This window comes from Thunnus thynnus, chromosome 6, assembly GCF_963924715.1.
Source record: "Thunnus thynnus chromosome 6, fThuThy2.1, whole genome shotgun sequence".
Taxonomy (NCBI): Eukaryota; Metazoa; Chordata; class Actinopteri; order Scombriformes; family Scombridae; genus Thunnus; species Thunnus thynnus.
This window is the reverse complement of record NC_089522.1, coordinates 23,251,724-23,278,670: the sequence shown is the minus strand read 5'-3', so window position 1 is coordinate 23,278,670 and position 26,947 is coordinate 23,251,724. Positions and strand designations below refer to the sequence as shown.

Here is a 26,947-nt window from a genome sequence, read left to right as displayed (position 1 = left end):
TAGAATCTGAAATGGTGATTGGTTATGAAATGCCATCTGCTGTGGCTGCTTGGGGGTAGAAATGGGGACGTTTACTCCTTTTACTTCCTTACAGCATCACATCACATGCTCTCCTTCATGAAGCATTCTTTAACGTGCGCAACAAGTCAGATTATACAAAGCGTTCATCATATACTTTCAAATAAACAGGATCATCATCATTTCTGTACATGACAGAGACAAAGGAGGGGGATGAAGATATAATAACTTTGACAAGGGGGCCCTCTACAGGGGAGAACACTGGGGATTGAGGAAATAAAAGTCACAACCTAAAGTGAATCATTTTGCCACTAGAGGGCAGTATATGTCCATGCAACAGCAGTGATATTCATCCCTGTGTTCATCTGTACAAGTATAGTTGAATTTTCTTCAGATATAATGAGCAGTATTAATACAGTGTGCATATGAGAAAGTCAGAATAATAGCGCTAGTGCCATTGTTATTTTACTATTTTTATCACAAGTGAAGTAGGAAATCAGGCTGAGCTGTAGCAAGTCAGGGTCCATAAAAGTCTATACCTGAGACCTTGTGGGCCTTTTGGTCTCTAGTCCAGGTCATTAACAGAAGAGTTCTAAAATGAAAATGACCCCCTATAAATAAGCAACATATAAGGGGTCTCACAGCTCAATATCGTTTAAAAGATCGGAAATTAATCTAAAAAGTGATGATTGTATCCAGGATTTTAGAAATACTGAGGTCCCAAGTCCAAGTTCCTCCAGTACCCCACCCTTTTAAAATTAATTAAAATAAATAAATAAATCCAAATAATTTGGTTTTGTGCCATAGCACCCTGGTTTTCATATACAATTTTTTCATATTTGATTTGCTCGGTTAATTATTCAATTATATTTTCTGTCTTTTTCTCTGATGGCAGAGCATCAAACCTAAATACATTCAAAATACATTCTGAGTAGCAACTGAAATGTGACAGAACATCGAAAACTGTCAAGTATTGAAAGTTGATATTGAATGCTTAGTCATAATCTTAGTCTTGTTTACTTATTTAATCAGAAAGTTCCTTAAATCAGAAGACTTTTCTAACTTTAATTTTATCTGGGAAAAGCTTTTTAACTTAAACTGATGCACATGTTGATATGTGGTTTATACTCATGTTTTTTTAGACATATTTTGTTAAATGATTTTTTTCTCCCAAAGTAAGGTTAGTGTTAGTCCTTAGTTCTCATATAAAAGTAGTCAGTAGTAGTATACTGGAATCAGCCTGTAAAATAAACACTTGTAAGTTTATAATTCCAAACAGTGAACATAGGTGACATGACCTCAATAGTAACTGAGGTTCTGGATGTACAGTATGAAAGGAGAAAGCACTAAGAAAAATAACCTGAACCCATTTTACTCAGATACAGAGATACATCATACATAGATCACACAGTCAGATCATACATAATTAAATCTGGAACGTGATATTATTGGCTCACGTCTTCTTGGTTGTCAAGTATCACTATTTCAAAAACAGGAAATGTTACTCAGGTTTTGGATGATTTCTCTGAGTGCACTGCTGTTTCATATTATCCATAAGCCCTTGTTTCATTGACTGGCCTTGTTGCCATAATTTCATTAGATAATCAATATTTGTCAAATCAACATTTGTAGCTATCATTTCTAATACAAATTAGGCTACATTGTTCTTAATGAATGCATTGATTCAAATATTCATTTTCCGGGAACCAGTTATCAAATGAACCATTGGCACAGAACCAGGACACAATTAGTTTTGAATTGATGGATTACAGCAGAGATGTCCAAACTTGGGTTAAAAATGAAAAGTATCAATAACCTCAGAGTATAATCCTGCTGCTAATTAAATATTGTGTACTGTATGTTATCATGACAGCATTTGCCAATGTCTCCAAAAGGTAGACTTTGTACTATAGGACTGAAACACACAGAGCTTCTTTCATAATACATTAGTGTAACATAAACCCAAGAAAATCCCCTCCAGCGACAGAAGAATCCCTTCATCTTATAGCCATTTTATCATTGGGCCCAACAATTTTTGTGGAGGTTTTTTTTTAGTCACAAAGGACATGGATCAAAGTAAGGTGATGCATCTCTAAAATGAATGATCTTGAAAGGGATAATCAAATAGAGACTCATCATAATGGGAGCGGTTGCTTGTAGTCTAAGAGAGAATTATGATCTTCTGAGGGTCATGGCAAATTAATTTGAAATATAAAAATGTAGTCAGCTGTAAAGTAACATTATGCCTGCTGTTATTGGCATTATGTCTCTGGTTATTACTTTTTTTCTGTGGGAAATGAAAAGTGCTACAGTATGAGTCACTTTTCTGTGTGTGGCTGTTTATTTTTTCCCTATATTTAAACATATATGGCATATGTCTTGAGATGAGGCTCACACTCAAAGAGTCCAGACATCTTGTGTGACACAGATAATGGGTCAATTTTAAAGCGTCTGTTCCATTTAGCAACTGATGACTACAAGAAAGCATGCTTTAAAGGCTTTAAACCAAATTTTTCTTGCCATCTCTCAACAAACTACCGTCTGATCTCTTCATTGTGAAATGATGAATGAACTAATGATCGTATCCGTGTGCTGCATACAGCGCAGGTCCTGTATTGGCAATGAAAACTATATTCTACTCTTCCACTTAAATCATCTTTAATTCAAGAAAAAACATGGAGTAAAAAATAGTTGATGGCTGAAGGAGAGTGTAAGATGTTCTAAGCAGTGGTTAAAAATAACTAAATACAATTTTAAAGTTGGTGTAAATCAATAATAAATATGTGTTCTGAGTTTGTCACACCACAGAAAAATGTGTAATTAACCACCCAGCCAAATTTGAATGATTAAAAAATCGCCAAGTATATGAAATTAGGTTTCAAAATTGTGGAAAAATAAGTAGTATTCTCTGCTCTGAAACACCGGGGGCGTGTCCACTGAAGGCGCTGAAAGCACGGCCCACCCGAACAATGCTGATACCAAACTCCTGTATAAAAATACACAATTTAAAATAGGCCTTGTTTGTAGGTTTAAGACAAGCAACGTAGATGATATTTTAGAATTAAGTAACGTTAGGAGCCACTCTTTAATTTGGCACACATTTTGTAAGTAAATGTGGACATGTGTCAGTAAAAATGGCACTTAAATGAGTAGTTAACAAATGATCCATCAGCAATCATTGTTATGTTAAATTGTTGTTTTTTTCAATGGATTTCGGTGCACTTAACATTACTCACTTCTCTGCTGAAAAGTGGCTTCATTGTGGCCGTCACCCCTGGAGCAAAAGCTTCTCATGCCGTGCTTTTTGGTGAACTGCCGCCCATTAAATGCTCTCCCTCTGGCACAGTCGGTGCTGAAGCCGAAGCCGCTGGCAGCTCTATCCATCAACAGATACTTCAGTTGGGTTTAAAATAACTCCTTTAGTGTTAATGTTGACCGAAAATGGCCCCATTTACCAGTAACAGCAGATTATATGAAGTGAATCCCAGCTGTCGCCGATGAAAGTTTGTAAAACTAGTGGTGTAAAAATAGTAACTATGAGTACGTGTGCTCTAGTGTTTATATAGTGGAGGGGTCTGTGTAAAGGAAAGTCACACAGACTTTAAGGTGCTATAATTGAATGTATCCATTTTATGTTACTTTATACTTCTACTTCATTATACTTGTAAATGTTTGTACTTTTACTCCATTACCTTCATTTGACAGCTGTAGCTGCTGGTTACTTTTCAGTTTTTTTTTAAATATAAAAATGTGATCAGATTATTAAATACAATGCATTGATAAAGATGAAACCTTTTTGACTTGTGGCAAAAAAAGCAGTGTCTAGTTGGGGTTCCTTGTCAAACTTCAGATGTCTGTGAGTTGTTAAAAACTCCACTAGAACATTTTGTCTATATTTCACAAAAAGAAAAGAAAAAATAATCCAAATTTGTGTTTCAGAACTAGTTTTTTCTTATTTCCTACCTCATAAATCATCTAACAACCCCGCAGTTTTACATTTGACAATTTAAGTGTATTTTGTTGACAAAGAGTAAAGAGTCCTAATACTTCTTCCGCCTCCGGTTATAACCTGCATCAGTAATGCAGACTTTCTTTTTGTGCAAAGTCACACAAAACCATGATGGAAAAACAAGAAAAAAATGAGAAAAAAATAAATGAATGAAAAAGAGGTTTTCAAGGTGTTGCAGATAATCAAAGTCCTGATGGCTTTCTGATTTGTTTGTCCTTCTTTGATCACTGATGCAGAATTCATAGTTGCCACTGGGAGGCAGTGACACACTTGATCGTTCACACAATGTGCCTTCTATGTTTGCCCAGCTGTAGCTCCTGTGCCATCAACTCCCCACCTCCCCTTCCTCTTTACTACTGCCACTACTGATCTGAGTATGAGATGGAGGTGAGCGATGATGAATAACAATTAGGATCTTTTTAAACTGATACCAAAGAAGAGGCCGATACCAATATGAGATTTTTATATAAATCTCTCATCGTTCATTTCAGTACAAATGTTGACAAAGCACACTGTAGTGTGCCTCAAACAACACAATAATTAAGCACTTACTTCAAACTGATGTGTGAGCAAATAAATTGGACACTGACACACACATACACACACACACACACACACACACACACACACACACACACACACACACTCAGACACACACACACAAAAGGACAAAATAAACACATTCATTCTGCTGAATTCTCTGCAGGAAAGTCATTAATGGTTTTAAATGAGGACAAGCTGCCTCTGATACAACTGATCCGTGTGTGAAATGGAATTAGGTGGCTGCGGATGACAAGTGGAATCCTTTACAACCAATACTCATTGCTCATTGTGGCAGTGTAAATGTATGGGGCGCCGAATGTAAAAATTTGGTTACAATTTTCTAGCTGATACGTTTTGAATATTTAGCACCCTTTCCTCACATTTAGACAGAAAATCATGTACAATAACATGTTATATGTGATGTTAATATGTTTATATGTAAAAAAATAAATGTTAAATGTTAAACCTAAATCTAAAATCTAAATCTAAATCTGAATGTTGAATCTAAATCTAAATGTTAAATATAAATGCGTTGCTGCGTGTAAAGCTAAATATTTAGAAAATATGCAAATAGCCCAGTAAGGCCACGCCCCCTGCAGCAGCCTCAGGTGTGCAGCCCCGCCCACACCACTGATCGTGAAACAGGTGTAAGGATCCAAACATGGCTGCTTCTCTCGGATTATGTGAGACTGAACAGGTGTTTATGGCAGGTGTGCGGCCTGCACTCCAAGGTGCAGTTCCATCGTACACACCATTAACGGTAAATTAAGGAGTTTTAATTTTAACTTCTTAATGCATTCTGGAGGGAGTTACTGTTAGCTAAACTACCCAGCTAGCTAAAATTTGTCAGTGTGACTCGGATGCTAGCTAAGGTTTTGTGATCCACTGTAGGGACTTTCTGTAGCTGTGATTCAGAAAGATAACCTAATTAACCATAACCTCGTTAGTGGTTACTGGTAACAAAACACAGCAGTAGCGTACTATAACACTGATGTTGTCTCTGTCACTATCACCCACCATTCATAGCATCACAGCTACTTAGCACAATATGTCTTATTTTTTCATTTATCATTTTGTCATTTATTTATCATCATATTTATCTTATGTTCTACCTTTATGCAATAAGGTTTTATACAGTTTTCTTTTTCTGTTGTGCAGTTATCCAATTTCCAGTATTTTAGTACAATGCACTGCAGGTCATCTGTATATGTGACAGGTGTGTAACGCTATAGTGTATATGTTTATATAGTCTTTAGTTTTTATTTATCTTTTATCTTATAATATTATTTTTCTTTTTCTTCTAATTGTGAATGAGTGAATTTCCCCTGCGGGGGTAAATAAAGTTTCATTCATTTATTCATTCAACAAAACTGACCACTCTATGCTGTGGTCAATATGTGGCTAACTTTCGCATTAAAGACCAGGAGCTATATCTGACATTTTAAATATGGGCTTTTGTTTCAGGTCTCTACACCAGGCACTTCCAGCTTTGCCACCACTGTCACATCACGGAGATCAGTAAGTAAAGTTGTGATATACAGCCAGATAACATTTATGTTACCCTAAGTTAACTGAGAAATGTAGCTGAAAAAAAGGAAACCCATCCAGTGTGTCCAGCTCGCTAATTGACTAGCCATGTCAAGTTCTGTTGGAGCCATTCAGAAGGCATGTTTCAGAGGAAAAGTTGTTGTTCTGCTGCCTGTGTTGATACATCTCCTTTCATTATATACATCATATTGTGTGTTGGTTGTGTTACTACAGCGTAGTTGCATATTAGTCCAACCCTTTGTCATTCCCAGCTTGTCCTATGTTGACTATATTATTTGTCAAATCCCTTGGTGTCACCATATTACAAATTGCAATACAATCTGAACCAAAAGGTTGAAGCTATAACCTTCTGGGGGTGTGGCTAATAGACTGACCAGATTGACCAGATTGCCACTCTAGTGTACATATCAAGATCAATATCATTAGCATATTAATGGATAGCAATAGCGGTCACTCTTACATAGATTATGAGGTTGGGGATTTTTCTCCTCCTCCTTCACCTGACCCCAGTGACCCCACTCACAGCATTAGCTATATAGACTAGGTTAAATGTTAGTAACAGAGATATGTGAAATCCATAGCTGAAATCAGACGATGGCTTAACTTTATTGATGAATCATCTATCCAAAGCAATGTCAACTGGCTTTATGTTATAGTAAATGTACATAAATTTTCCTCCTCAGTGGCTACAATTTCGCATAGCCTCCAAATCTTGGCAGGATAGAAAATTGTGTAAAATATTATGTGTTCTTGCAAATTATGGAAATTAATACAACTGCTACAAACCTGACTGGCATTGTAGTAAAACCGAGTCTGTATAAACAAGTGCATGTGTGGTCACTGTGCCTCCATGCCAGAAGCTTGGGAGAATGTGTGCTTTAAGAGAGTCAATCAGGTACAATTTTCCAAGACATTTTAAAAGATAGTGGGGCAGAGTGTTTAAAGTTATAATGATTTTAAATTATAAAACTACCTGTTGTTTTGTCAAATAATATATGGTGGAATCCTGTCTTCCCTTGGCAGTTATTAGTCGGTGTGTCTCTACCATCGTGTAAATTAGGTCATAGCCAAGTGTGCAGAGTTGGAGGAAGAGATACAATGCATGACAGCCCACCCTGGACCAGATAGGGTGTGCCTCAATCCATGGGTCCTGCAGGCTGTGTACAACAGCTACAGGCAGGACTATGATGAATTGGAGACACAACAACATGTGTATGTATTGTATTATTCAGTTTAAGTTAACAAGTTTCAGTTGTATGCTAGAAATGTGAAACAAATTTGTGGTGCTGAGAATGAGGCAGAAGTTTCCTGATCCATCCCATGACTACACTGGTTTTCATTATCCCCAAATATAGTTTCAATAGGACAATAAATTGGTTCGATTGTGAATACATTTATGGAACATTTTCTGTCTCATTACCTCCTAAAAATGCCTTGGCAAAATGAATAAAACAAAAGGCTAGTTACATTATGAATAATTTGTAAAATGAGCTTATTGGCTATTCAGTATAGTTGTGGTAATGTAGGCAGTAGCTTATATTTTCTTTAGAAATGAATGCTCAAGCACATACTGAAAGTTTGTATACTTATTTTTTAACACTGCTTTTATAACTTTCAGGGCCAAAGAATTACATCTTGGACATGAACCAGTTGAACGGTTTTACCAAAATAAACAATATAAAAACAACTATAGGATCTACGTAAAAAGAAAAAAAAAGTCCTTGTGTTTTATCAAATTAATGTCAAATAGAGGAGGTCAAGACCGTACTCTTTAATTTACAAAGACCCAACATTCCCCCATGAGCAAGCACTTGGCGACAGTGGCAAGGAAAAACTCCCCTTTAACAGGAAGAAACCTCGAGCAGAACTGGGCTCTATGTGGGCGGCCAGAGAGAGGGAGAGAGACAGAGAGACACTTGTGGTTGCTGTCTTCTAAAAAAAAGAAGAGAAGAAATGAAACTGTATTAGTGCATTGTTTCTGGCTATAGAGTAACAACATTTGTGAGAAATCATGAAAATATCAAAAATAAACATTTTGTCAGAAAAACAGCACTTAGCTTTAACAGCAACAGAACTTGAGGATCAATTGAGTCTAGGTTTCTTCTGTCAATGATTCAGTCCTGTTTATGCAACAGTAAAAAAAAAAAAAAAAAGTTAAACTATGGTGTTATGGCCACAACAAAAGAAACATTTGGCTCAACTTTGTGACCAGCAACATATAAAGACGACCTCATGCCCGATGATTAGTTTTAAAACAAAATGGTTTATGTACAAAAAATTACCGTAAGTTAACCAAAATTATGGGAGTCTGAATGCTTGGCCAAACAGAAGAAAAAGATGGAGGAATTCTGGGCCAACCACACAATGGTCTGCTGGAGCCCCCCCCACCCCCCCAAACTACCAAAACAGTGTTATAAACCAAACTCATAAACAAAGCCGTGAAAACTGGACTAAAAGACCTCCATCCTCAAAAGAGATAAACACAAAACTCACCTGCAGCAGCAACAGACCTTGAGGACGATCAGCGGAGTCCAGGTTTCTTCTTGTCAATAATTCAGTCCTATTAAGCGGACTGTAAATCATAACCTGCAGCAACAGAAGAGGAAAAAAGTAGATAAGTTATAGATTAATATTAAACAGACAAGTATAAGCTTATACTTTGAAATTCTCAATGTTGGAGAGTGTGTTTGGGAGGATATTAAAAGGAAATTACAAACCGCTAACATTTTGATGCTGACCAAAAATGAAGACTGGAAGGCTATGATGTAAATATACTTGAGGTCGGAGGATCAGTGGAGTCCAGGTTTCTTCTTGTTGCTGCTGAAGAAAAGAAGAACAGTTGCCATTCGGTTACACAAAATGAAAAGAAAGAAGAAAATAATTTTCTTCCAGTAATTGTCAATTAAAATAAGTTTAAGAGCACAGAAGTATTTAAAGGTAATAAAACAATGATGTAATGTAACACAGGGCTTGTCTAATGAGACAAGCTCCTGGCTACGCTACCTAACTTCTTTGGGAGGCTTTACCTGCTGTTACTGACTGGCGATGAGAGATGTCTGATGTCACTGACTGGCGAGGAGAGGAGGAAAGCTTCCCACATATGGCTGGCTTCTCCACTTCTTCACCAGCTTGTACATGTAGCCTCTATGCTGACCATGGTGCCTACTGTATGTAAAACTGCTAAATGTCACGTCTGTGACTACAAAACGTGCATCTTCTGAAGAGCTGCAGCAGGCAATCCTCATAAACAACGTACTTTTGCATTTCATGCACATTCGCACAAACACATGCACAGATGACAAGTAACGTGTTAATTAAAGAACGTTTAAGACACAAGCAGAAAGACGTTAAAGATAAAATCTTACTGATCATCAATCAAAGTGCTGTCATCAGGACAAAAGCTGGAACCATCTGTGGAATAGTCCAAGCATGATCTCTTTAGTGGTGTGGAAATGGGGGTTGAAGAGATTTGGGGTTGAGGTTCAGTCTCACATGACACATGCTTCTCACTTCTCAGTCTACAATTCACCGTTTCATCAATGCTGATGGTCGGGACAGTATCCCCCTTCAACTTCAGCCTTCTCTGATACCCAGTTTCCACTGCCATTGCACTGATGAAACAGTCTTTGGTAAAGCCTTGCAGATGAAAATGCGATGCATTGCTTGTCCTCTGTCCTCCAGCCCAAGGAAGGCCAACCACTGAATATAGGCAGCCCAACGCTGGTTTGGTGGTGGGATTTCATGTAATCCACTGTGTTGATTGCACCTGTTCACCGCACACACAAATGCCATTGTGCTAACTATAGCTAACTACACCTAAGTAAGTACAAAGACAAACTGACACACAGATAAACAAACAGACAAACCTACACAGAGAGCTATAACTAAAGCTATAATCCTACGATTATGGTAAAATACAAGTTGACCAACGCATCAAGTTCCACTCCACTCTGCTTTCTGTCTCTGTGTCATGGATGTATAAAGAGTTGCAGGTCTGTGTGTCTGCTTGACCGAGGGCGGGGCTGAGCTGCACACACACAGAACAGAGAAGCCACAGTGGACAGGATGAAGCTCTGCATTCACACAAAATCTGGCAATGTGGCACCTTCCCGCAGAGTTGTGTGGAGGTGTGGGCGTAGGTGTGGGCAGAAAATAACATTTTATTTATCTGATTCACGGTTTTATTCTCGCCACTGTCACTTGCTCTCCTCATTGACACCGCTAGTGTCTCTCTCTCTCTCTCTCTCTTGCTCTGCTGTCAGCTTGCTCTTGTCAAGCCGGGGAGGAGGGGCCATATTTGAATGCTGTGTTTACAAACATCAACTGACAAATCCTGCGTAGTATACCTTTAACATTAACAACTTTAGCATTCATTTGGAGTTGTGTTTCTGGCTGCTTGGTGAATGTAAGTCCAATACTCACTCGTCTTTTAGCTCTGTTTTGGTTGCCAATAATTCCTGAGAAAAATATCTGTCTCTTTACCTGCTAATTACTCCACTATCATCACCAGTTAGTTGCAACTTTCGCTGCTGTTTGGTGCAGGGCAGGTGGTGTACAGAAGGTTTTTAGAGCTTTTTTACTAAAAACAGCTGCCTGCTGCAGCTGGAAATAATGCTGATGAGAGCGGTGAGAGTGAATCAACACAATAAAGATGTGGACAATAAACACAACACAACGAGCTAAAAGAAGTTAAATAGCTCTGTTATGCTGAAGGGAACTGCATGAGTGATGATTCTCTGTGGATTAGTCAAGACCAACACCTGTCACATTACACATTTGATCCATTGTTAATGTAAACATATTGATTAGAGCAGCTTTAAAGCAGCTGTAATCAATATTTTTTATAATAACAATGTAACAGATGACAATGTGTTATGTCAGAGGCGTCGCTTGTAGTGATGAACCTACGGAGAATTATCACCAGACTCTGAAGCTCCTCTCGGCTTTACGGAGCTTTATAGTGAGTTTCAGCTCATTTTTTACCTATCTGGCCTGCTTGGTTCACTCTCACCACTCTCATAGCATTGTTTTCGGCCACAGTAGGCACCTCTTTCCAAAGAAAAAGCTCTAAAAACTCACTGTAAACTACCTGCTCAGCACCAAATGGCAAACAGGCACAGTTAGGGACTAGCTGGACTTGTACTTGCAATGTAACTTAACATTGTGGTTTTGCTTCTTTTACCATCTGGGATTTGAGCCAAATTTTTCCAATTACTGGTGCCTTGACTCTCTTAACATATACATATTTGTATAAATTCAGTACTGTAAGTTACAAGCAAGTAATTGATATCATTTTTACAGCGCAACATGGGCTGTTTGAATATGTATGCTGCAGTGATATGACATGACATAACACAAAGTTATAAGTCCAAGAAGTCAAAGAAAAAGTATAATGGAATTTGATTTTTTTTAACATTTTATCCATTTTCCACAAAAACAAACTATGTGCATATGATAACTATCTTCACATTTGTAGCCCACGGCTTCAGATGAAAAACAAACAAAAAGTAAATAAAATCTCTACTCATAAAGTCTCTATTTTACACAGAAAAACAGAGCTCTTTACATTTTTATCAAAACTGTCGATATTTGTTTCTTGGTGTATTTTTATGGGCATTTTTGCCTGCCACAGCACTCCCATCAAGCTTGTTGTAATGGCTGAATGGTGCACTGCAGGCAGTTTTTAAAGTAAGCCTGCAGCGTTCCAGGGATATTCTAAAAATAGTAATTATAGTACTTTTAGTCGTATATGACATTGTCGTCCCCAGAACAGAATACTGCTTCCACCTCTGTGAATATCTGCTGGTCATTTGATCAGTTGGGTCATCCCTGTAGGCCACATGTGTACCACATCTCCCCACACACATCCAATATATCACCAGAATGTCTAACGATCGATCAGTGCTGCTGAGTCTCCTCATCCCAGTGCCTCCTGTTGGTCTCTGAGCAATTAGCCTGCTTGCATCCTAGTGAGTATATAACACTGTGTTGCTAATCTCACTCCCTTTTCACTTTCTTTCTTTCCTTTATCGATTCTTTAATCTCCCGTTGGACATGTCTTTTTTTTTCTCAGAGTTTGACTGTCTGACACATATAACTGGAGGTGTGACAGGTTTTATAGCCCTTACACTAATACCCTTTATTTGCCTGTAAAGGGCTATTGTTGGAAAGTCAGTAATGGATGTGCATGTCTGTGGCTGACAAGTCTTTATTTGTGTGAGTGTGTATAGGTATGTATGTGGTGTGCGCATGCAGTTTGTATAGGTGTGTGGCACAAAGACATTTCTTTGACAGCGCTTTTGTAAAAAACAGACATTTGTCACCTCAGAGAGAGGAGCCATTTCTGTTTCACAGACAAAAGGTATCTGGACTCTTTAGAGAGTACAGCTTTATGGGAATATACAGTATATAATCTGTGACAGTGTGAGCTTCTTATCAATATCCTTATGAATGTGTGCAAATTGTATTATTCACTACAGGATATACTCAAAAAATATAACCCTCTGACCAGTGTAATGCAATCCAACACTAATGCTGCAATAAATACCGATAAATGTTTATAATGTTCAGTTTTTGCTCATAAAGAGCTGCTGGTTCAACTCTGTGGTCATTTCTGAGCGTTTACAGTTGTTTATTATGTGTTTTACTGGATTATATTATATCCACAGATGTTTCTAATGTTTTTTTCTCCTCCACATATGAAAACATGGTGAACAAAATAGACACACAGTGCATAAGTGCGCAGTATTTCCCTCTGAAACTACATGTTTTCTACTCCACAACATTTTAAGACAGCTGCAGTTACTTTTCAGATTAGAATTTTACATCAACATAACTGAATTAATGAACAGAGCCAGGTTAGCTGTTTCCCTCCATTTCCACTCTTTATGCTAAGCAAAGCTAACCAGTTGTTGGCTGTAGCTTCATATTTACTCATGAGAGTAGTATTGATCTTACATCCTACTCGTGGCAAGAGAGTGAATAAGCACATTTCCCAAAATATTGAACTATTCCATTAAATGATCAGCTACGAAATGGTATGGCACATATCATCATATCAGCCAACCATACTCTTTAGTAGACCTACATTTTAGTGAAAGTTGCAAAGCCACGGATGTCTGATTGATTTTTTTTTTCATAAAGGTTTGTGTATAAAGAAAAAAATTTAGATCAATATGGGGCCACCATTAGGAGAACTTAGTCCAATAATTCAATATGTAATTTTTTTCCCTGCAAAGTTTGTGTCTTCTTTGCAAAATAGTCAGGATGAGGAGAAGAAGGCGTGGAAGTAGATGAGGATAGGACGGAGGAAGAGGGAAGGAGAAGAGGGAGGAGAAGGAGAGGAAAAGTAAGAGAAAAGGAAAAGAAAGAGCTCACCTCAACCACCTTCAGTGTTAAAATTCCGCTTACATATTAATGTGTCACTAGTAAAAGTCCAATCATATAAATCATTTAATATAACATTCTTAGAGGGGCCATTCTGCACAATGAGTAATTTTACTTTGAACACTTTAAGTATATTTTGCTGATAATATATTCTGTACTTTTATTTAAGTAAGACTTTTAGTATTTTTATGCTGTGGTATTACTATTTATTTAAAGGATGAAGACCTAGTACTTCTACTACTGCAGTACAAAAACACCACAAACTATAGTCTCGAGGTTGAACCAACACCTCTCTGAAACAGTGTTCACAGTTATTTATATTTCCTGGTTTCTCTACACTCTCATTCTACATATTTTTATTGATCTATACATCTCCACATGAACAGAAAAGTCCAAAATATGTGAGAACTATTTTAAGAATGAGATTAGCGAGTCCAAGTCTTCATGCTGCATCTACACAAAAACAAGATGTGTGTGTGTGTGTGTGTCCTGTAAAGCAGCAGAGAGAGATGTATCTGTTTAGTGAAACCTTGTAGCTGCTGGATAAATGACCATTCTTTAAATTATATGAATAAGGCTCAGCCTCAACCCAGCAGGAATCTTTAGTCACAATATAGCTTAATGAACTGGAAAGAACTGATGATGGACTGCATTTAGTTTAAAAACCCAGCACAACATAATCAATGCTTCTTGTTTTATTTTTTTCAACTCGCAGCCAAAAGACTAATGACACAGTTGCCATCCAGTAGTAGAGTAAACACGACTGAGGATCCCTGCTGGCTACTGCATGCATTGACCTGGGAACGAAGGAGCACAGTAGTCGTGCTGACTCGGTGAATCTGTGCACCACAGTGGCTGGCTTGTCACAGTGCCAACCATTCGATTTGTTTAGAGACACTATATGGCCATCTTGGCTGTACACTGAAAAAAGACACCAGGGGAGCCAGTATTTGCCAGCCAACTTTCTGTTGTCGCTCTTTCTCTGTTATTTTTCACTGTGAGACCATAATCTACAGGGAGCATTTGAAGAAGGAAATGCGCTTTCATAGAAGATTCAAAGTCGTGATCAAACATGCAGCGTTCTCTGAAATAATTCAACATTTTGACACTTTCATTGTCTTCTGCTTGATTTATGGCTTTCAGCCTCATAATATATTCATGTTGCTGTTTTTTCTTTACAATTATCAAAAATATGACCGCATTTATACACATTATTTTACCTTTTGATGCCAAATATCTTAATGAGTAAGCTTCTAACAATAAACTTGTTTGAAATATTTCTGATATGATAAATAAAAGCCATTATAATTTTTACATAATGACTGCATTAATTGTTCTGATAACAGTGTTATCCTGAGCCTGATCAGTCACCCTTCTCTTCACTGCAATAGCAGCTAATAGCAACTGTCAAAAGAATACAACATTGACAATAATGTAGAAGAGATAATTCAGCTCCATAAAAACTATGGTTTTTCATTTTCTGAGTGACGCACGCTGCACAGCAACAGAGATAAAAGATAGAAACATGTCCCCAATTATGACTAGTCAGTGTTGATTCAGGAGCAACTCTTTTTGTTTGCAGATTGAGTATGCAGTATGTCTGACTTAACAGATAAGGCTGGTGTTAGAAATGATCAACAAATCCCACGAAAAGACCAAAACCAACAATACATTAGTCTGTCTCTTCCCTACTCTGTCTGTGGTATTCAGACACACCCAAGTATCTACGACAGCAAGATAGTGTATGTGGGATTGAATCAAAATAAACTACGGTACCCTTTATATGTTTTGTAACACCTTTCTTAAAGGATAGATTCACATTTTTCATTGTCTGTCTTAAAGCAAATTCAGGTGCCCAAATGAACTTTGAAACAGTTTTTTCTTGCTATAATCACGTTAATACTGGCAATTAAGAGATTCCTTCCCAATGTCAATTAAAGTGATGGGGGACAAAATCCACAGTTCTCCGTCAGTGCAAAAATGTATTTAAAAGTTTATCTGAAGCTAACATGATGCTTTAGCCATCCAAATTTATCAAATAAAGTAGACATCTTTTGAAGTTAGTCTTTTTAGTTTCAAATTCTCAGTTTTAAATGGGGAATTTTATACTAAAAAGAAAATAACTTTGGATGATATTTGCTCGATTTGACTAACTGACTGCTAAAGCATCATAAGCATCATAATAGCTTTAGATACATTTTTCAACAAAACGATGACTGTGGATATTGTCCCCCATCACTTCCATTGTAAGCATGTTTGGAGGGGATCTTATGGTCAATATGAGCAGGAGGAATAATCACAGTGAGCAAAACCTCTTTCAATGTTCATATGGGAACCTGACTATTGTTTTAAGACGAAGAAGAGAATTTAGTGGCATTCAGGTTGCATTACCAACTGCCCCTCCTCCTCACCATCCCCCTCCAAGCATGTAAGAGAACCTACGGTGGCCATGAAACTCATGAAAAATGCAAAAGGCCCTCTCTAGTGTCAGTGTTTAGTTTGTCCATTCTGTATGGAGATACCAAATTTCAACCAACTCCACTATATTTGATCGTTGACAGAAGTTATGGCAGATTTCTTTATATGGTCATCTGTTGCCTGCTCCACTACGCTAACGTTATGGCACTTTTCCATTGATTTCGGGGTAGACGTGCTGAGCCATGACTCGAGTTGAGCTGGCATGCTGTGAGTGTTTTTCCATTACACAGCGTGTCAAAGTAAAATAAGTTGTTTACCTGTTGAAGGTGTGCTGGTCGTCTGTAACTCTTCATCAAACATCATCATCACTGTAGCTGTTTCTGCTTGTACTATTCCTCCCTGCATTATTTCTAACTGATCTGCTGAACAAAGAGCTCCGAATATCTCCATATGTTGTTGTGTCGACTGGTTTTTAGCGCCGCGAATAAAGCTCTGCTAATTTGGTGATGAACACATTCAATTTCCTGTAAATTCTTATCAATAAAAGTCTCCCGTTATCTAGTTATTTTAAAGCTTTTAATGTTAAGCAGTAAAGCAGGAAATGTTGGGTTTCCATTAGCATTAACTTAACACGACTCTGATACGGCTGCACCTCGGCAGGTTTTCAGAAAGCTGGCCAATCAGAACAGAGTGGGCTCATTGGGAGGAGGGTCTTAAAGAGACAGCAGCTAAAACTGCCTGTTAGAGACAGAGGCTGAACTGAAGTGCTGCATAAAGGGCCAGTATAAGATGAATAAGGGGTTTTTGAACGATGAATCATGCAAAGCTACCTTATTGGAGTCCCAGAATAAAAATATAGAGCTGGAAATGAGCATAATAGGTCCCCTTTAAAGTCTTTCCACAAGAGATTTTCAGAGTAATTATTTTCAGGTTCACATTATTTTCACAGTTTCCCTAAATGACACTTAAAAGGTGTGGCAGCTGATAGAATTAGTAGCTTGACAGCTGACTGTGAGTGTTCATTTGAAAACTGCTGTGCATTATCAGGCATAATGAGAACTGATTATAGGTCATTATTATGAGCAGCCCAAGGTTTCTGTGACTTTTCTTTATTAGAGCTCATTTCGTCAAATACAACAAAAGATTGAATGGACCCATTCAAGTTGGAAGCCTTTGTGTCCATCCATATGATGGAAAAGTATGATACCTACGTCAGATAGATGGTATATCATGTCAGTCACCAGGTCAGTGCTAAATGGGGCCTTTTTATGTGTTCATAGGTGGTGTTTTGTGTTGCCATGCACTGCCATTTGTAAATTTTTCATATTTCTGTTACTTTTCTCTTTTTGCATTTTACACCTTATTTAAATACATATTTCCCTCCCATATCTGTTCATAGCCAGCTGCTACAGTATGTTCTGGCGTTCTGTTAAACAGTTACACATTTAGAAGAAAACATTCCCTCTAAACAAAATGTATTATTTTATTCACTGCCAGCCAGAGATAATTTAAGTTTACGTGTTGAGTGGCAGAACATAAAAGAATAAAATACAATATGTTGCTAAAACATGAAGTACAAGCCACAGACAAGCAAGGTAGATACTGTTGTTTGAATTCTTTGTCGTGGCTAAATAGAAATGCATTGATTTTGTGATCAACCGTCCCACGTTGCTGTAAAAACACTGCAAGAGGTCAAAATGTTTGAAAGTTCTCTTGTAGAACATTTGCATAGATGTTATCAAATCAACTCTGGGGGCATTATGATTGTTCAGGAAGTGTTTTTGTCATTTCAGTCTTTTCTTTCATCTTCTTGCCACCTAGTAAAAATTTAATCTGATGAAACCTGAAGCAAGCGCTGTGGTTTTCCACTTGGGAGGCAGACTGTGGAATCTGGGGAACTGGAGGAATGAAGACAGAAGTCTAGACCGAAAGTGGAGAAAAGAAACAGTAAATCCAAATCTCGAAGAAGTGGGAAAGTAAACTTTCTGTTTATCGGAAGTGTCTGTGAGAATAATTACCAGGGGGAAAGTCGTGAAAAGGTGTATCAAGTGTGACCTAATTAGCTACAGCAGAGACTTTAACCGCTGCAGACTGTCTCTCAAGTGATGCAGAACTGAACAACCTGTATGAGTCAAGGGGAAAAAAACATGCAGCTTCTCCATTTATTGTGTAGTTTTAACATATTGTGCTTGTAAAATGGCATCAACAGACATCATAATGATATTATGGATTTTAGTGAGATAAATGGCAAGCCTGGGTAATGGGGTACAACTGATCAATACACTTAGAAGCCAGCTTCGTCGTTAGTTACACTAATGTCAAAACTTGCTAGCTCCCAATTTTTTTTCTCTCTGTTTTATTTCACAGAACTCATCGTAATCTTCTTTAATTTATTTGTTTGTACTCATCTCTTGCTCATATTTAATAGTATCATTAAAATGTCATACTCGTTCTCCTGTTGACTTGGCAGTGAGGTTGAAACTTTTCCCCTGTAATGGGCTCGGTATTGAACATTCACTGGTAATTGAACAGTAATGAACTGTTCTGTGTCCTGTGGTGTGTGAGTAATTGATTCTGAAAGCGGTGTTTGTGGGCACAATGTGTGTCTACAGGGTGAGCAGGCACTGTGTAAAAGGCAGCTGTTATTACGGCTCTGGAGAGTGTTGTTACCACTCTGGCCTATAGATGGTGATGCTGTACTTCCTGTTGTGGAGAGAGGACCGTAGTGAACAATACCATGATCTCACTCTACCTGAGCTTTATGTGATCAGTCCTCTCAAAATAGAGAGTCAACTGTGGTCAAAAGATGCAGGTGTCCACCTACTATGGATTAAGGTTAATTTTGTTGTGTTTGGGGATTATTATGTTACCATTGGTATCTTTTTTTTTGGTTGTTAAATCTCCAACTTCAAGCAGCCTCTCAATCTTTTGTCATTTTTCTGATACAGTAACTATTCTGCTTATGTAATGGTGGAATTTCATTTCTTTCTTTGTTCTGGCCAGTTGCCTATTTGCCAAGGACACTGATTGTCAAATCATACCTTAGCAACCGTAACTAGGCATGGCAGGCCTTTCAAGTTTTGGATTTCTCAACATGTTGAAGTGGTGTGCAAGCGATACTCGGTATCTAAAGAGTTTGGAGAGTGATGTCTTTTAAAAAAAAAGTAAAAAAAGTGTGCTTTTTTGCTCTATAATAAGCTTCAAATATTAGCATACTTAGCTAACTACCTACATTACCTGGTGTTATTTCCAAAGGCAAGGGGGCATGTCAGAAGCTTACTGCATTATGGGTTTACAGCAGTGTTCAGATTATACTGTTTCTTGGGGGTTTGTCTCTTTTTGTGGGTTGGTATTAAAATTAAAATATAAACAAAAACATAAACATATTGCAAAAACAGCAGCAAATATGTGATAGGCCTATTGAGCTGACATACAGTATTTAACCAAAGCTCCAAGCTAAGCTTATACATGGTCAGGTGAGTGTTTTGGAGGTGATACATCAATCATGGAAAAATCTCTCAAACCATGAATAGCTTCATGACGGGAAGGAGAGAGAGACAAAGAGAAATAACATCACTTACTGAGAAACAAGGACCTGTTACTGCATCACTAATTTGTCATTAATTTGTCAAATCTGTGTGGGAAGGTGTCTCCTACATCCATTCTATTCAGAAAGCTTGTTTTTGTGGCTGACATAAAGGAGAAACTTGCTTCACAAAGGTATGTGATTGGAAAAGGGCAGTAAAGTCTTCACAGCATGCTGGTAGACGGAGGGTTGATACTCTGCTTTAATGCACAGCAGACATTATGAGAGAGAGGCTGCTGATCTGAACAACGCTGGCAGGAGGTCCGCTCCAGAAGCCAATACTGCACAGACTGGTTGCAGCCCGGTCTTTGAAAATAGTACATCTGACAACAAATCCACACACAGAAATAATGCAATAGGCGTACAAAACAATACAGGCTGAAAGCAGCTGCGTGAGCCATGATACATTAAAAACATCCTGCACATGTTCAGATCAATCATGTTACACACATTATTGACAGAAAATAATGTCAGCTGCAGTGCAGAGCTTCACACACGAATTTGATTTTGATTAAATTGTATGTATTTCTTTGATTATTCATTGCAGCAACATATGCTAACAGTTACTGTAATTTGTACACTGGGTTACAGGTTAAGTACCAATTTTCAGGACTAAAACATCCACCGCGTGAGAGCTAAGATGCTACTATATAACAGTGGCCTTCCTGTTCTTTATTTTGTTTGGGGAAGTTTACAACTCCAGCTGAACTTTCTTTAGGTAGTGTAATATTTTCTGAACACCTTGGTTATTCCTCATCCTCAAATTATTTTCTTTTGTAACAATGAAGCATACTATTGGAAAATATGAGCAATGATGATTAAATCAAACAACTGTGTTGCTAAAGTGCGTTTTCAAGCTTTCAAACCACTGTAGGGTTCAGTTACAGTAGAAAGAACTAAATTTAAATTACATTTTAATGTAGTACTGTATTAAAATACTAAAGCTAGCTCTACCCTGCAATACATGGACAATGCTCCTTAATTACCATGTTGTCCATGGATGTAGCCTATAGCTGATAAGGATGCTGACTCTTTCTGAGGACATGTGGCTTTAGCCTCAGTCTTAGCATCGTATCGTTTATGCAGCAACTGTGTGCATATTTAAGACCCTTTCAAAGGCCTCTTATTTTAAAGTCAATCAGCTGGAAACATTAAAAAGTTTTCAACCAAGTTAAGAAGTTTTAGCATTAGCATTAGCTTACAGCTGGTAAAATCTGCTAGCAACTGTTGGTGTCTAAGTGGACACAATTTACAGTTGCTGGGTAAAAATTGGATTTTGTTACTGAGAATTATGTGAGTGGTAAATCTTATCAATGTAAGCTGCATATATGTCATGGTACAATGGAAACTTGACAAGCATAGCAACATAGCATAGCATAACAACGGTTTAGCGAATGGCCAATGGCTACCTCTCAAACACACTTCTCTACCTGTGTCCTTTTCACAAACTTCATTCCTCTTTCTGTTTTCCCTTCTGAATGTGCAGTGCAGAGTAGCCGCTGCATTAACCTCCCAGTCACCTCCCAGGCTCATCTCTTTTATTGGCCCTACACTGTAATGGCCATAGCAAGGTTTTACCTTGAGCACAGATGGTGAAACTATGGGGACCATCCAGGCTTATGGCCAACTACTGCTCTTTGTGTGGGCAGGTGAACTGTTTGGAGAGTGATGTGGAATGACAACAGGGCAGACATGACGAACACAATCTCCCGATGGCCGGATCATTGAATAAAGATATTTGTTTTCGTCTTGCTGCTTGCGGAAAACAAGCAATTGTTTTAGAAAGTAGCTAAAATAAAAAAAAACAAAACCCTAATCGGCAGGAGAGCTTGTGATTTCAGCTGAAATTGTCCACAGTGTTTTATTCTGCAATTTGTATTGTGGTCAGGTATGTGAAAAGGGGCTGAAATGGATTTGATTGCTTGTGCTTTTAGAAGCAATGAAATGCTTCACCACACATTCTGACGAGCTGAGGTTATTGTGGCTGTCATTTTGCCTTCATTTTCCTCTCTCTTTGGGAACACTGTGATATATTGTAGTGCATCTGAACTCTGTTGGGATTGCTCTTTGATTGCAGTTTCACCAAAGGTCAATGAAACCAGGAATAAATTTTATGCTCACTGTTTGAGCTCAGCTGCAAATCCAGAGGAAGTTAAAAGAGTAAGTGACAGATCTGAGGTGAAAATAAGTGTTAGTCATACTGTCAAAATTGTGATGTGCTCTTCAAAGACTATGCATGTATGTATGTACATTCGGGGAGAAAATCTGTTGTGCTTTATGTATAAAAAGTGCAGAATAGCCAATCTCCCTAACACGTAATGAATGCTTGACTGAGTGGAGCAATTACAGGGGATAGCTCCATTAAGCCATTTACATTTGCTCAGAGTTAGATTGCCTTTAATTTGTTCTATTTGGAAAGCTTGAGAAAAATAAAGGCATAGAAATTATGGAAATAAGCCAACTGCATACAGATGTGCAGAAACTGTTCAAAACTCTGTGGCGTCAACATGTCGGCTGTACTGTACATCACTCTGGCTGTTAATAGTTGACTGACTCATATAGTATTGTTCATGTGGCAACAATTGAATCAGATAAAAAGAGCTTTAATTGCCTCAATATAATGCTTTATTCATACTGGTAGGAACCAGTAAAGCACAGACCTCCAGTAGCTGTGAACAGTTTTCATTTGGGGATATTTTCTGCTGAAGAAATGAAAACTGTTGACAGCGAGGTTTGCAGATTATCCTGAGTAATCAGAACATTGTTTTCGAAAAGGCCTATTGTTGTTATGTTTTTCAGTTTGAAGTTTTTTAATGCTATAAGCAGCAAATTCTGTTCACATCCATCATATTGGGGTCATAGCAGAAGTTTCAGCAAACATCTGGAAATCTTAGCACTCAGGACGTAAATGAATATGAATACATTATCTGGATATGAACAGATAATGTGCTCTGTAAAGTGCGAATAGGAACTGCTAGCAGCTAAATCAGCATGACTTTCCTTGATTGAGATTCCCCAAAATATAAACAAATAGGGTTTAAGCTAAAAACATGGAGGTATGGATTGTTTTAATTTCAATATACAGACATTCAGTGTTTTTTTGTTCTCAATAACCTTTCTCTTGTCTTCACCAGATTTGTTGTGCAGTGCAGGATAAAGCTTGTCTGATGCTGCACAGGTGTTATTTTTATCTCTTGATACTATATTGAAGCCTGCTTGCTTGACTTGACAGTAGAAACTGACAAAATTAGGGACTGTCTCAAAAGTGCATGCAAAATGGCAGAGAGAGCTTTTAATATTTTAGTTGACAACTTTCTCATTTTTTAATCGCAGATATTTAAGATCACCTGAGCATTCATCTTGGCCTCCTTCCATTATATACACAACCTCCAGTTTTTAAAGAATTATCATGCAATATTAGACTAAAGTTTAGATGAGACTAATTGCAAAAATATATTTGTGGGCAGATAAACATATATACATACAGTATATATGAATAGAGTACACATGGCAGTAGAAAAAAAGAAAGGATGATTAGATGATTTCTAACAATGTCTGAACACTTCCTGTATAAATCCAAATACATATTTTTGTGACATAAACAGATATTAGCTTTCCGTTACACTTCTACTCAGTACATAAAAGCAAAATGGTTTTAGCCATCCAAATTATTCAAATCAAGTTAATATCTTTCAAAAATTCCCTCTATCCATCGAGACATAAATTGTGGTAGATCCACTTGATCTGACTAACTCAGACAGCTGGAGCCTCATTATATCTTCCGATAAACTTTTAAACAATGTTTTTCTTAAAACAAGGACAGTAGATTTTGTCCCCCATCACCCACACTTTGGAGGGGATCTTCTAATGGTCAGTATGAACACTGAACAGCGAGAAAAACCTGTTTCAATGTTCACTTGAAACAGCCCCCCACCCCTTTTCTGTTCTAATGTTAAAAAAACAAGACACAGAGGTATGTGATGACAACATGGTGGCCCTGCACTGCTGCGCCACCACCAGACACCTTGATTTACTGCTCGCCCCAATCTTAATCCTCATAATTCAGTGATTCTATTCTCTGCTTCACTCAAACTTTGTGTCACGGCGACTGAAGTTAGAGATACAAATACTTGTCAGAACATATAATATGATGAGGTGACAGGGGTTGGAGGAGTTGATCTGACACTGCATTGTGATGTAATTACTCAGTGTAGGAAGTGTCAAGCACCACCTAAATGCTTCTGAGGCAGGCAGCAGATTCGGTGAAGGTGTTATGATGAAAGTATAGAAATGCTGACAATATAACAGAGCGACTTATAGTACACAGCCGATTACGGTGCTCACAGTCCCTCAGGATGTGCCTGTTCTGCACACAGAAACCTCTAGCCATGCTGTTTATGCTATTGTGCATAACCTCTCTTAGATGATCCCATCAAGAATGACAACAAAGTACTGTCACATTAAAGAGCAGTCTGAAAATGCACTGGTTAATGATTTAAGGTTGGATAAAACAATCTCTGCAGAGACAGCTTATTCAAAACTCCGGCTTGGTATAATATCCTCTACCTTGCAGTTCATCTATTGTTATATGTCAGTCATATCTTTACAATAGCCCCTAATGACAAATACTGCTTGTCCCACTCTTCATTAAATTTTAATACAGTGAAATCTATAAGATGCATAATGTTGATACTTTATGTATTGACATTTTACAAAATCCTGAACATCTTCTGAGCTGTTTGATGTATGCAGCAAACAAAAAGGACTTCTCTATGTTCCATACTAGCAGAAACTGGCAAATTTATTCAGGCAAAATTTGGAGTGTACTTTCAGGAGTGTACTTTCAGGAGGATGATGTTCAGCACTGATATGGGCTTGTGGACTCTGTTTTGCTCAGCAGAGGTGATTAAAAGCACACTTGAGTCATGAGAATTACTGCTTATGCCTCTTAGCCTAATGCTTAGCCAAGAAAATGATCTACCTGGGTTTTTTACTATCCCTCTTTCCTTGACTTATGCACTTAGGTTTGTTTCTCTCTTGCTTTTCTGTAATCTCTTAGGTACTCCCTTGTCAAATCCCCCCCAAATTTATTGTCTATTCTTTTTCTCCCTTACCATTAGGGAGAGACACATCAGACTGCACAGACTTTAAAGCGGTGCCAGTGGAAGGAGGGGATAGAAGCAGACGGAGGAGGGTGCATTAAAGACTTGAGAAGTGCTTGGGATAAATAATCATATTTCTATGCACCCACGATGCTGGAAAAGCACCATCTGGGACAGGCCATGGATTTGCATTACAATATAAATGGGAAGTTGCTGGAGCTGAAAGGGTGATGTGAAGTCATTCAGCCAACCCCCTCACTCTCTGACAGGTCGCATCTCCCTCCCCACACCAGGCAGCAGGCAGGCGCAAGGCACTTTGTTGGCGCATGGTACGCTGGTGTACTTTTGTCGCTCGACTGCCCCCCCCCCTCCAACACACACACACACAACCTCATCTTTTTTTAACACGCAAGCTCGTCTTTTTTCAAATGTCACATCTCCACACACATGGAGCAGCCCGATAGCGTATGCACCAGTGGCTTCTCTTTCAGATGTGATCTTCAGTGAACCCTTAGAGCTCTGTTCATATACAAGTAGGTGCACGGGAGACAAGGAGACAAGCAAAGACGAGGTGGTGCTGGTGGTATATGTATATATAAACAGTGCTATATAATCTGTTATACTTTGTGGATACTTTGTGCCCACTCCGCTCAAACACTTTATGAAACTTGTTTGTTTATTAGAAAATTATATTCAACTCCTCATCTTACCGGAGCTACTGTATTACCAGTCACCAAAACATGCATATGGATTTCAAAAATTAAATTTTGAAAGCCAAAGGGCACAGGTGATTTATGCTTGTTTTATTGCAGTTTGTATTATTTTGCAGTCTTTTCTACCTCCAAGCCCTCTGTTCATTTCCATTTTAAAAAGCCTTTGCATGACTGAACCTCGCAGGTTGCAAATCCTGAATCTGACAGTATACAAACAGATTTTGAATACTTCATGGAAGTTGGCACCACTTTGCATGACAGAGCATGTTGGCAGCAGAGAGCTGCGGATAGGCATTGTTTTCAAATGACTGATTCTGCTGCACTCTGACTCTGTGGATGCACTGAACCTGTTAAAATCATCTCTAAGTGGTATATTGTGTTTACTGGTGCGCCATAAGAGCCCTAACCAAGTGATTGAGTTTATAAGATGAAGTTGTTGAATTTGACACATTATGATTGTTCAGTTTTTCCCATAGTGGTTGTTTCTTTTGCTTGTCTGATCAAATATTCAAGAAATACGATTTAGAATCTAGCCTTCTTATAAAATTTTAAATGTCACACTTGCTGTGGCACACATTTTGACAACGTACAAGACCCTTCTGTTTCTCTTCTTATGTATTCATATAATCACATCTTTAACAAGCTTCCACAATATAAATATGCATTGCAAAACTTCATGACATGAAAGGAAGAACACAATGTCAGTGACTCACTTCTCACACTCAAGACATGAGTCTGAAGAATCACACGAAATAAGTGGAAAGTGGGTTTACTAAATATAGCTCTGTTCGCCAAAGAATAGATTAACCCAAAATTAAAAAAGAAAGTCTTTGCAAAATCTGTTACTTGATAGCCTCCAATTTTTGCGCCATTAGCAACTAAAACAAAAAAAAAAGTGACACACAGAGGTGATGTGAAAGCATACAAAATCAATAAGGAGACAAAAATGGATCTGAGCTGAGGCTGGAGCAAGAAATTCACGGTAGCAAGAAATTCACAATAGAAATTCACAGGCAGCAATGTGAAAGACAATCAGCGTTGGAATTGCCACCAGCTGCTGATTAATTTCTCCTAAAAATGGAGGACAAACTAACACTTGTAATTTGCAGTTTTCCACCTCTCCATTGTGCAGAATAAAGACAAAGAACAAGTGTCAGAAAATCTGTGAGGTTCATAGAGAATCTCAAGAACTTTTATTGATAAACTCTGGCTAGCACTTATCGCCAATGGCTTTATCAGCCATAATCATACATCCTTTGCCCCTGGAGGAAAACAATAATTGGGGCATTGAGATCTGAAAAGAAAGACAGTAAAAAACATATTCACTGTAGCATTCACATTTTTGTCAATAAAGGCAGACAACATTGATTTGGATAAAATCACTTTTTCAGAAAGAATGAAAATGTCTGTCATGACTTGTCATTTGTCTGAAGCTCACAAACGACTTTGTTTAAACTGTACAAAAACTGAAGTGTGAAAATAACTGGTTTCCCCCCCATAATTGTTGTTTTTACACTTAGGCCTTTGTACAAACTGAACAATCGACACATAAAATGTGTTAATTAGTGAGCTTTACCTTAATCATCTCACTTAACTCTCCACCAGATAGTGAATAAGCTTATTT

At 37.9% G+C, this 26,947-nt stretch overlaps 1 protein-coding gene across 3 annotated transcripts in view; it reads left to right on the top strand.

The window, feature by feature from the left end:
• The window catches only part of LOC137184754 (uncharacterized), a 41,350-nt gene extending 14,679 nt beyond the window's left edge, over nt 1–26,671 (top strand). The window contains exons 1-4 of one of the 3 annotated variants that reach the window (XM_067592730.1): nt 5,174–5,330; nt 6,035–6,088; nt 7,179–7,330; nt 24,629–26,671. In XM_067592730.1, the coding sequence (XP_067448831.1) occupies nt 5,232–5,330; nt 6,035–6,088; nt 7,179–7,330; nt 24,629–24,659 (336 nt within the window). In that variant the 5' untranslated portion in view covers nt 5,174–5,231 and the 3' untranslated portion in view covers nt 24,660–26,671. Of the gene's footprint in view, nt 1–5,173; nt 5,331–6,034; nt 6,089–7,178; nt 7,331–7,736; nt 8,056–24,628 lie in introns of those variants that run through there. The other 2 variants (XR_010928714.1, XR_010928713.1) reach the window with 2 other exon arrangements.
• The last annotated feature ends 276 nt before the right edge of the window (nt 26,672–26,947 follow it).